This window comes from Acanthopagrus latus, chromosome 5 (assembly GCF_904848185.1).
Source record: "Acanthopagrus latus isolate v.2019 chromosome 5, fAcaLat1.1, whole genome shotgun sequence".
Lineage (NCBI taxonomy): Eukaryota > Metazoa > Chordata > Actinopteri > Spariformes > Sparidae > Acanthopagrus > Acanthopagrus latus.
Genome location: NC_051043.1, coordinates 448,204 through 460,775, shown reverse-complemented (window position 1 = coordinate 460,775; position 12,572 = coordinate 448,204). Strand labels below are relative to the sequence as shown.

Sequence of the window (12,572 nt, the reverse complement as noted above, 5' to 3'; positions counted from 1 at the left end):
TTTTTATAGCAGCTGTGCTCTGAGTTGATAACCCAGCAACACTAGGGGGGTCTAGGGGCATGCCCCCCCCTGGGAGAAAATACCCTTTAAATCTCACCTACTGGTGAGATTTTTTTGGGGAAAAAAAAAAAAAATTCAGAATTTCAGAATCAGAATCTAAGACATGAGACAAAATAGTGTAGAAGCTGACATTGCTGCTTGAAAATATGTTAACCTCTTGAATGTTAGAGAATTTTTTTACCATTATTTTCATAAGTCAGTGGGCCACATGACATGGAAGCTAATGAGAAAAATAATCATAATTTCTGCATATTAATATTCATATAAACTAGATGAAGCACTAAAATACAGTATAAAGAGCTGTGTCTCATTCATCCAGTTTACTAATACAATCTGCTGCTGGTTTGGAGTCACTGGACCACATGACATGAAAGATATTGAAAAATACTGCAATTATTTTGTATTAATATATTTTTGCCAAGTCATTTAATGATGGTCCCTAAATCAGTCTCCAGCGATTCAGCGCGAGGCTCTGGAAGGTGAGCTAACCATCCTCCTGCTGCTCACACTGGATGAACCTCTATAAAGTCGCAGCTGGACCTGAGTGAATATCTGAGGGTGTAGTGCTTTCACTGTGTGCAGCTTAAATTTGCCATTCGCCCGTAATATTACACCTACAAAAATCATGTCATCATCAAAATCAAATGTCATTATGTTTACCAATACCTGACCCGTGCCTTGCGTAGTTATTCCACAGTCTGGGGAGAACCCTGCTTTAACAATAATCCTTTTTGTTTTGATTTAAAAAATTATCCAACCTGTTTCTCACAAAAGTTATATGACCTAAATTGTGAGTTTTGGAATCTGTTGGTTGCACCCTTAGTATTAATTAACAGTAATAATTAATAATGACATGACAATTTCCCTCAGGATAAGTAAAGTTTTCTTGAATCTTGAATCTATTAATTTTTTTGCTGGCCAATCGCTTGCTGCTGCCACTACATCTCATTCTACCTCTGTAACGCAGACATTAAAGGACATGTTTCAAAAAACAGGCTGTCTCATCACAAAAAGTCAATGACCTATTATGCACAGTTTTGATACATTCTTTTAACTTGGTTAATGTTGATTTTGCAGTGTTTTTTTAAGGTTTTGGATTTGGACTGTTTAATATTTAATAAATCTATTTAAATGTTATTCCTGGTGAAAATGTTTCAATTTATCACTGTATCAATGTTTTTTTCAAAACATGGAGGAGATGCCCCTCGCCGTCAGGCGGGGAACGGACGGACGCTCGCTCGTCACCCTCACCCGCTACAAAGCAGCTAACATTGTAAGTGAGTATAGAGGCACTGAGCTAGCAGTATAGCAGCGCAGCACCTCTGTTCCATCGTCTGGGGAGAACACTGATACTGTTAAATCCCTAGTAGCATCTGTGGAAACCCCTGAGAAAAAAGTTTTCCAAACAGTTGTGATAGTCCAATTAACAGCCAAAATACATTTCTTGCACATTATGGTCAATACAGACGGTCTTGCATATCTTCACCAAATACAGTCCGATTACCACAACACTTTTGCTAATTGTGTTCTATGGCCCAATGACAGTTTGTGCAAAATTTGGTGCAAATCGGCTAATAGGTAGCTAAATACAGGGAGTTACTCTGACTTACAGTGTATATTATTTAATACCAGCAGGAGCAGGCCACTTAAGTATAAAGGAAGAACTTCCTCATTTCGATCTGGACTAAACTTCACATGTTTTATAACAGTCCAGCCCTGAACACAAAGGCCAATACACAGTCGTAGTCAAAGCACCAAATGTTGGACACAGGAAATGACATTTAACCCCTTCCTGCGCTGTCCGAAACACGGACAGTTAAGAGACAATACATTATGAAATTTTTCGGCAGGTGTGACACATATTCCAAGTTTGGTGAGTTTTGGGGTATGTTCAGGCAGTGAAAAATGTGATCATTTGGGACAAAAAAGTCATCATTCGAAAAACAATAGGGACCTTGCAGGTGGAGACCTGCTCGGGCCCTAATAATCCCCATCAGTAGATAGCAGACCCCGTCTGACTCTCACACACAAGGAGGGATGCTGCTGACTTGAGAGTTCACTCAAGACTGTTGGGAACGCTGACAGTCACTGTGATTTTTTTCAATACTAGTTTCTAGAGACAGTAACTACAACAACACAATAATGGATGGTAACAAAGACATGGTGAGCGAAAGGGTTTTGCTCTGAATCACGTCACATCATCACCGCCATTCAACTGCAGGAGCTGCCTTGGTCTGCTGCTGGGGACAGACAACTTTTTTTGGGGCAGAAAAGTAAGACTGACAGGACGACAGTGATTTTTTCCATGTGTAATTGTGGTATTTTTATCCTTGTATAAGTTGCCAAAGACATTATCAGTCACCAAATTTCTCTGATGTGATGAGTGAAGGAGCCTTTTAGTTTTAGTTGTCAGACTGTGAACTTTCAGCTCAACAGAGCCTTGATCCGCGCCTCCGGCTTTCCTATTGACACAGACACCTTCTTGCCTCTGATACTATCTCCACGGTTAAACTGTCCCCTCTCTCTGCATTTGTAACTTTCACATACAGTGCGTTTACATGCACAGCTTAGTGAGATTACAGCCATAGTTCGACTATGCCACTCAATCAGACAAATGCAGTTATCCGAGTATTCATGCCGGTGAGAAAATCGGATTATTGAGCCAGAGCATGTCATACCCCGGTACGCTAGGTGGCGCTGCACCCATTTCAACTAGTGGTAACACAAACACCTCCGGCTGACCTCTTTACATCACCAGCCTTCTCGGCATTCAAGAAAGATGGCGTCCGAAGAGCGCGACGAAGTTACATCTTTGTACACTTCGTATATGGTGTACATGATAATTACACAAACTAGATGCACGACGACACTCTTTCTTGCAATGATTTCGGAGGAAAGACACCGCCGCCACCATCCATTTACTTCTGGCTCACGGCCCCGGGGAAAAATCTCGCGCCTGCACAGAACGCAAAAATCCGATCTGATCTGCTGGAACATATACATGCAGGAGTAATGCGACTATCAAACGAATAATCTGGGTGCTTTAATTCGACTACGAGAAATCTGATCAGGTCCGATTTTAGTTAGACTAAGGTGTATACATGCATCTTAAAGATCCAATCATAGTCAGACTGACTCAGTAATTCGGTTTTCTTAAGTGTCATGTAAACGCACTGACAGATAGCAATGCGGAGAATCAGCACATGATTCCCGCACTGAAAGGGCAGCGTGAATGCGGCTTATGATAATCTGGTCATGGGTCATCTCTCACCCACGACCAGTGACCATCTCACTCCCGCCTTCTCTCCATGCGGAAAGCGGGGCAGCATGGGTTGTGTGGGTAAAGTAACAAAGGCTTCTAATAATAAGCGTACATATTAAGGAAGTGAAGCCACTGATTGATAGAACATTTTGTTTGTTGCTTTAATTTGTTTTTGTTTTTCCGTGGTATTGATTGTGGCAGCCATGGCAAATGTTACAGGCAGAAATACTACTCCTGATGTTTTACACATGATATACTTTTAAGATGCACTGTCTCCGAAAATGTTTGCAAAATACAACTAAACTATTGTTATCTGGAGTCATGGATGAAAAAAAATATATCCTTGTTTGAGGCTATGTAACTGTCAAAGAGAATGTGTTTTTATTAAAACTTTGTTTTAGGAGACTCTGGCGAATGCTGGGAAGAAGTTTGACCTAAAGTTAATTCTTTACAACAAAAAACAAGATTGTCTCTTCACCCTCTTTAGTCCACTAGTACTGCAAGATTTTCATTTCAAAATTGCAATAACAAACAAGACTCAGTGACAAAACTGAGAGCGGAGAACATGCAGTACATTCAGAGGGACTAAATTATTAGCGTTGCTGTCTGAAAAAAGTCTTCCACTATTACATTTGGAGTGTAAAAATTACCTGCATATTCGAAATAAGGATGCAATTCCCCACTGACCTGTTAGCTGAATCACATTTAACATTTTCACTGAAAATATAAAACAGTTGAAACAGAAGGGAACAACCAAAAGCACATAACCTCGTGGATAATAGTATCTGATGACAATGTCCAGGCTAAATATGGCCCATGGCAACAACGACTCTCAAAAGGTTCCTTTTATTTAATATCTCTAGATTTGTCTTAACATGAATCGCTCGTGAAAGCAAGCTACATTCAAAAGGATATTAATGCTAGCAGTCAGTGGGGTTTATTGTCCACATCAGCGCTGTAGTTGATTGTAGAAAAATATTTTTTTTAAAATTGAATAACGTGATTTCAAAATGTACATGGTGCAAATGCCAGGCTCACATGGTTTAAGTTTGAACGGACGTGTTATTTCTATCTAAGTAAAATTAGCTATTCGTTTATTGAGATAAGTAAACAACTTCCTTTGCATCCACCGGCGCTTTTGATACCGTTAGTTATGTTAGATATCAACATCAGGTGGACCAATCCCCACAGAAACGGAAAGTAAACGCGGGGGGCTGTACGATATAGGCGTTTGGCTCCACATGAGGGGTGCCTCTCCGCTCGCTGGATAGATAACTAGCAAGCTATCTCAAGCAAGCAAGCGAGCTAGCTAGCTAGCTAGCTAGCAGAAACGCAGCTACGGTCTGCTCGTGAGTTGGCTAGCGATATAGCAAACGCCTTTAGCCGTGGAAATTCGCTTACGGTCGTATGTTGGCCACATCATAAACTTGCTCCATCGGCAATGTGACCCAAAGCTGCATGAAAACTAATGCTAACTGACACACGATCAGTTCATTGGTCCCCTTCGGAAGGCTGACTTTCAATTATCTGGCCTAATTTACCGGTGCTTAGCTGCCTAACGGTAATATTTGGTCGACTCGGTTAGGTGGCCAGCAGTGACCTCTCTCTTTTATTAAGTTTACAGCTAAAAACAGACGACATGTTATCTTCACACAACAGTGTAATCTTAAAGCATTAACGCGAAGGACGACTGAGCCAACTATGTTCCAATGTAGCTTAACAAGTGCACACATTACAAATTAAAAGAAAATAACGGAATCGGGAGATTTACCTTGGCCAGCCTCCTGCTCGCCGCCATCTTGAAACTACTGTGTATTCCCAGAATACACAGCGCGTCGAATATGGATCTGTGGCCGTACTCATAAAGCGTCCCAATCATAGATCCCAGTACTGTGAGCTGCTCCTAGTGAATAAATACAACAGTCTTTTAGGAATGATTTGTTCCTTAAAATGAAGTCAAGGTGTGAAGATACAATTTCACTAAGTGCGTTAGCCCTTAAGAGATATAGTGAGGAGTTGTAAGAAGTAGGGAGGAGTGAGGTCAAGACAAAAAGGAAGAACAAACACTGACCAAATGCTTGATGGCAGTGAGTTAATGAAACACTGAGGTTTAGATAGTCCAGGAGAAACGTTTGTTGTTGGTCTCATAAGAGATCCGTTCACATATCCAGCCCAACACAATAGCGCTGCATCTTCATCACATAGTGAATAAAAAAAATCTGCTTTTATAAAATACAGGTGCTGTCTTTTGGGTTTGCTTTGGACTTCACAGATGGACGAACCCTGCTGTGAAGAATGCAGGAAGACACTGTAATGTTGCATAAACCCCCCTTCATTTCACTTATTTGGCAGCAAATTACACACATCAGTTCAAAAAGTGTTACTATATACTCTGGATATTTAGCTTGCACTTGTAGCAACAAGTTGTTAGTATTATGGTATCGTTAAGCTTCTTACACCAGTACTCATCTCCCAACGGGGGTATACACTGCAGTATAAGCCTACTGTATGTCCTACTCATTTGTGCAGCAGAAACAATATCAGTATACAATCTATTATATATAGATCCAAGATGGTAACATGGATGGCTGCCTCACTCCGCAGTACTTAAAAGTGAAACTCTCGCCAAAAAGCAGCCTAGGCTTTAATTGTGAATGCATATGAGTCAAACCTTCGTGTAAAAGCATAATTACAATGAAAGAGGCACTTTTAAGATTTATTGTAGTTTCGTTTTCGGGCAAGTTCATTTTCAGTGGAGTGCTGGGATCGAGTGAATTTGATTGATTTCATCAAAATTGCTATTTTTAAAACACTAAGAAGGCTCGACACAACATGAAACTTTGCTCATAGTATCACCAGGGTCACACAAGCATTGAGAACATTGTTTGCATACACAGTTTACTAAAAAGGTTTTTGAACAGCTCATCTTAGCAGCTTTATCTTCGGCGTGCCGCTGTCATGGCAGACAAAAAGTGTCGATATATATATATATATATATATATATATATATATATATATGTATATGTATATATATGTATATATATATATATATACAGTCATGGAAAAAATTATTAGACCACCCTTGTTTTCTTCAATTTCTTGTTCATTTTAATACCTGGTACCACTAAAGGTATAATACAATGAACACGACAAAAAATTCAGCTGATCACATAATACTTTATGTCCTATTTGACATTCTTAAGCTTAATTGTATTCCCAGGGTATATAAGAGGCCATTTCATGTCATAAGCAGCACTGCACATGCAAAGGCTTAGAGTGGTTTCCTGCTTACATTCAAGCCATAGCACAACTCAGAAGTTGTCAGCTCTCACATAATGCCTAAAACAAAAGAATTATGTGAAGCCACAAAGGCAGCCATCTTGGCACTGCTGGAAATTGGCATGAATGAGAGACAGGTAGCAAAAAAACTAAAGATCTCCAAGACAGCTGTTCATTACAACAAGAAAAAACAAGCCGAACACGGCACTACCAAATTGCTACCTGGCCGCGGCAGGAAACGTCTCTCTACCCCACGAGATGACCGTGCACTCGTCCGTTCCTGTGTCAGGAATCGTCGTCAGACCTCCAGGGACCTTCAAAACGAGTGGGCACTGTCGAGAAATGTGACTTGTTCGGCAAGGACAGTTCGAAACCGACTTGTTGAAGCTGGTCTGAAGTCACACAGAGCACGGAAGAAGCCCTTCATCAACGAAAGGCACAGGAAGGCCCGGTTACTCTTTGCTAGGGATCACAAGGATTGGACTGTTGATGATTGGGCTAAGGTTCTCTTCAGTGATGAATCCAATTTTGAGTTGATGCCCACTCCAGCTAACTTACTGGTTAGGAGGAGGCCTGGAGAAGCCTACAAACCAGACTGTCTTGCCCCTACAGTAAAACATGGGGATGGATCAGTGATGATCTGGGGTTGTTTCAGTATGAGTGGAACAGGGCAAATGCAATTGTGTGAAGGGCGAATGAACCAGGTCATGTACAGGGCTACTCTTGAAAACAGTCTTCTTCCATCAGCTGGAAAACTCTTTCCTGCCTCGAATGACTGGATTTTCCAACAAGACAATGCCCCTTGCCACACAGCAAGGTCAGTTAAAGCCTGGATGGAGAACCACAACATTCGCACCATGCCTTGGCCTGCTCAGTCACCAGATCTGAATCCAGTTGAAAACCTATGGAAAATCAACAAACTCAAAATGGAGAACCACAAGCCCAAAAACAAAGCAAATTTGTTTGAATTTGTGCAACAGGAATGGGCTGCTGTGACAGCAGAACAATGTCAGAAGCTGGTGGAGAGCATGCCAAGACGCATGGCTTCAGTCATCAAAAACAATGGTTACGCAATCAAGTACTAACTCCTGTGTGTATCATGTGTTTAAAGCAAACAGAAAAGAAAACATGGAATGCTTAAAAGCAGTGTTTTTGGCAGTACAGTGCCATAGCTATTGATGTAAGAACTTAAGTGATTTTGGTTACTATCAAGAAAACCATGGAAAATGGCTAGATATCAGCTCTTAAATTAAACTCTTACGAGCTATTTTTGTTGTTATCATTATATTTGTCCAAACAAATGTACCTTTAGTTGAACCAGGCATTAAAATGAACAAGAAATTGAAGAAAACAAGGGTGGTCTAATAATTTTTTCCATGACTGTATATATATATATATATATATATATATATAAAATCACCTGTTGAACAGTGGCCACATGATATTTTCTTTTGGTTGCCATAATTTTTTGTGTCTTCCTGTTTGGATTGTCAGTTTGTGGTCACTGAGCCTGTACCTGGTCAGGATCTGTCTCTGCTTTCTATGTCTGACAGTAAAGAGATATACTGCTAATTCATAATCTCTATTTAGGGCCAGATAACATTCTAGTCTACTCTGGCTTTACTTTCTTCTTTCCAATGTTGTAGATAGGTTTCTTTACATTTTGTTATAATTTGCTTTACCCTGATTGGAGTTTGGAGAACAGTGTTGTTGTGAGGCTGGTCAGACTGTGTCTGAGAGGGGGCAGTTAGCCTCAGTACCAACTGACATAGGAGACTCTTTTCTGTGCTCAGCTCATGAGTTTCGAGGGCTTTGGAGTCGAAGGTGTCTCTGGGGCTGGATTTCTGCCTAATTCTGCTCTATATGCATTTGTTAGTGTGTTTCTGTGTATGTGTAAAATGTATCTGTTGGAGATTCTGTTGGATGTTTGTCTCAGCAGGTATAGCTCTGATGACCCCATACCACCACCAAAGACCGCAATGGGCTGGATGACACTATCAAATATTTTAAGCCAGATTTTGCCTGGAATTTGGAAATTTCAACATTTAACAGCATGTAAGGCTCTTCAAGCTTTTCCTTTGGTTGAAACTCCCTGATGCTATGATGGTTATACCAAGGTAGGTATAACTCATGTTATGTTCAATGATATGATTATTTATGGTAAATTGGTGTTTGTTCTCCTGACTTGGCGTTTTTGAAAGATCATGACATTAGTCTTCTTCATATTTACTGCCAGGGTTCAGTTCTGACAGTACCTCATCTCTCTATCTAGGAGGGAGAGGCCAGGTGCCATCTTTCCTCCGAAATAACCGCGAGCAGGAGTGCCATTATGCATCTAGTTTGTGTAATTATCATGTACACCATATACGAAATGTACAAAAATATAGCTTCATCTTGCTCCACGTACGCCATCTTTCTCGAATACCGAGGCAGGGTTTGTTGTTGCTGGTGACATGAAGAGGTCAGCCGCAGGTGGCTCTATTACCACTAGTTGAAATGCGTACAGCGCCATCTATCATACTGGGGTATGACATGCTTTGGCCAATAATAGGATTTTCTCACCAGCATGTATACTCAGACAATTGCAGTTGTCTGGTTGAGCAGCATAGTCAAACTATGGCTGTAATCTGACTAAGCTGTGCATGTAAATGCAGTGAATGACTGTGGAACAACAATGCGACACCCAAGTGTAATAAGTCGTTCACACACCGACAATGAGTCTTTCATTGCATAAAAGTATTTTACACTATGTGGAATGTTACAATCTCTTTCTGGCCATCCTTCTTTGATCAGCTGTCTCATGCACTGTAGTTGCTCATCTTTCTGTGTAGCTACCCTCATCAAGTCTAGCTTCTGCTGTGATACTGGCCAACAATGTATGACAGTATTAACATGACAGGCAATGACAGACTCTGTGGTGTTGTCACTGTCCTGGATTGGGCTGTGTGACAGTGTATCAGCTATGACCAGAGTCTTTCCGGGTGCATATTCTGCTTTGGTGTAAAACCGCATCAAGCGCACTAAAAGTCGCTGACATCGCACTGGAACCACATCTAAATCTTTACTATTAATCAGCATACTGACTGTTTTGCCTTTTAACAGGCATCCGTGTTTGTTTTATGAGGTCAGCTTTCATTTCCTTATGAAATATCATATTGATATCATCATTGGCCTTGTTTACACCATCTCTGGTAGAGACATATTGGTTTTGGTCATATATTAATCAGATCAGGTGAGTTCAGGGCCATGATGAATTTGTCTCCACTGTCTGGGGCCCATCTGTAAGTAGGATTAAATTTAAACATCTTACTGGGTTCCCTTTTTCTCACTCATTTGATCTGAGAGTTTAGAGAACATATTTATTTGGTTGTGGTCTGAAAGGGGGGATTGTTGTCTGGCAGTGAATGCACTGATAGGGCTTGACCAAATACATGGTTGTTGCCCTGTGGGTCCATGACATCAGGTTCAATTCCTGTTTGTCCATTCAGATCTCAAGTTAGAAGCAATTTCCCTGGGCCTGGAAGTAGGCAATTTCTGAATTGAGAGTGTTAAAAACATCTTCTTCAAAATAAGAAGAATCTACTGGGGGTATATAAATGCCTCTCAGTTATGCCTAGGGTTTGATTTAATCAACCAAATGTGTGATTTACCCTATTTAACTGGTGATATCTGATGGCAAAGATCTCCTTTATACCACACGACCTTGCGTATGTTTTTGTTATTTTACAGAGGGCACTATGTCTTCATTGTATCCTGGAGTACAGTGAGTGAGCAAATCATTTTCACACCATGTTTCTGTCAATACAATTATATCAACGTCTTTGATAGATTTCATGAATTCAGGGTTTCCACTCTTCAGTTCAAAGGCTGAGGAATGCAGACCCTGAATATGTTCTATTACTGATATGGGAAAATGTTCTGAATATGTATATATTAGCTGGACAGAAGCCGGTACACAGGGTGTGCAGCGTCTCCCTGATGTATCCCAGCTCAGAGGTAGCAGGGGGAGGGACTGTATGTAGGGCAGTAGGCTGGGCTACAGCTACAGCATAGTTCCACTGCTGTTTGTGGGGAGGTGGACCAGGGGTAGGATCACAATGTGGGTGTCAGGGAATTCCTTACTAGCCTGCTCCACCATCTTCCAGACTGCCTCAGCAGTGTCCTTTCAGAGGCTGTGCAGGTCATTTGTTCCTGTGTGGATCACCAGGTATTGAGGGCTCCGGAGGGTCTCCTTATTTAACAGCCTCATTACCTGGCCTGTAGTGCTGCAGCATTTCGTTAGCACTTTTTTTTTTTTTACCAGGAAAAAAAGTATTTGTGTCCAGGAAAGTCCCATATGAGTCAACCAGCATGGCCACTTGTGGAGCTCTTCTGGTTGAGTAGAGGTGTTATTGGGCTGGGTGCAGAGCAGAGATGGTAGGACAGAGACAAGGCACACTGGGACACTGGTAGGGTGAGTCTGTGTCTCTGTAGTTGTCATTGTGGGGACTGCTGCAAGTGTCAGGTGTTGGACTTTCCTGGTGAAGCTCCTTTCCTATTCTAAGCATCCTCTTTCACTTTGGCTAACTCAGCACACTGTTCTCCTGTTTTAGTGCTTCTACACTTCCTCTGAGGTCAGATACCAAAGCTTGGTTGTCTCTCTTGAGCTGCTGGAGCTCATCATGATGCTGCTGCACAGTGTTGTCTTGATGGTCAGACAGCCTGGCCTGGGTCAGCTCTTTGAATTCAGCAGAGTCCAACTCCAGCAGGGCCATACTCTCCTTTAGCTGGTTGGTGGAGCTGGCAGGTGTGGGAGGGGCAGAGATGGACAAGGTGGTGGGGTTCTCTGTTGGGCTGTCATCATCTTCTCTGACTACACCCAACACAAAAGAAGGATGGAAGAAGAACAATGTCATATTCTTCACTGACTCCATGTACATCTGGAAAGATTCTTTGTGCAACAATTATGCATACGTATCAAGTGAGGGCATCAGTTCAGGAGGCAGATTAGAGATCTGCAAAGATGAGCAGCTTGACAAGGATGACCCTCTGCTCCCCATCACATACTACACCAAGGAAAGATCATGGTCCAGGGGAATGATGCCAACCTGGAGTCCTCTGAAGAGGCATTCTCCTTGTTAAAAGGTGAGGTGAACACCAAGAAGATCAAAGTCCCCTCTCAGTGAAGAGGACCTCTGGATTTTCCTGTAGTGTCTTCTCCTTGTGTTTCTCCTTAACTGCGGCACTCTTTCATTTAGCAGGGTATCAAACCTCCTTGCTCTGTGCTGTTAGCTGCCTTCTGACTGGTTTCCATGGTGACAACAACTAACCCTAACCCACTCCACAGGGGGCTTGGCTAACTGTTAACTTTCTTTGCTTTTCTGGCCTTTAGTTGTATTTGGTTTGTTTGTTTTTATTCTTGTCTTCAAAGGATACCTCCTCTAATATCGTCTTTTGCGCAGTTTCTCCGTGTAAATGTTGGTAACAGTGGCAGGTAATAACCAAGTTAGTTGACATCTCTGGAGTCCTTTCAGGTTCTTTTGTAAAGTATCCCACTTTTAGGTCCAAGTTTGAGAAATATTCAGAAGCCCATTTTTGATGCGGCTTCTTCTGATGGAATCTCTCTATCTCTCATCTATCTCTCTAGATCTCTCTCTCTCTGTAGATCTCTGTATCTATCATCTATCTCTATAGATCTATCATCTCTATCAATCCATCTATCTCTACACACATACTGGAATGCATTTTTTAGTATGCAGAATAAGTATAATTAAATAGGGGTGTGAGGGTCAATTCATCACTGCTTACAATTTTAATTACTTTATTTCAACCCCCTCTCTTTTTGAGGTCTGTCCAAACATGACAGAGCACCCAAAACCTTGGACTGTCACACAGAGCCGAATACCTTACGGAGGAATCAAAACATACCAATTATTATGGCAGGCACTCGTTAGTTAGATAGGCTTGATGCAAACCTTGGTTTATGCTGCAT

At 41.4% G+C, this 12,572-nt stretch overlaps 1 protein-coding gene across 1 annotated transcript in view; it reads right to left on the bottom strand.

Annotated features, from left to right (window-relative positions):
- Positions 1-12,515, bottom strand: part of LOC119019571 (ubiquitin-conjugating enzyme E2 L3-like) — a 35,650-nt gene extending 23,135 nt beyond the window's left edge. Inside the window, exons 1-3 of the mRNA XM_037098310.1 lie at positions 12,509-12,515; positions 11,224-11,453; positions 5,094-5,225 (exon numbers count right to left, since the gene is read on the bottom strand). Coding sequence (XP_036954205.1) covers positions 5,094-5,225; positions 11,224-11,355 — 264 coding nt within the window. The 5' untranslated portion in view covers positions 11,356-11,453; positions 12,509-12,515. The remainder of the gene's footprint in view (positions 1-5,093; positions 5,226-11,223; positions 11,454-12,508) is intronic.
- Positions 12,516-12,572: the final 57 nt, after the last annotated feature.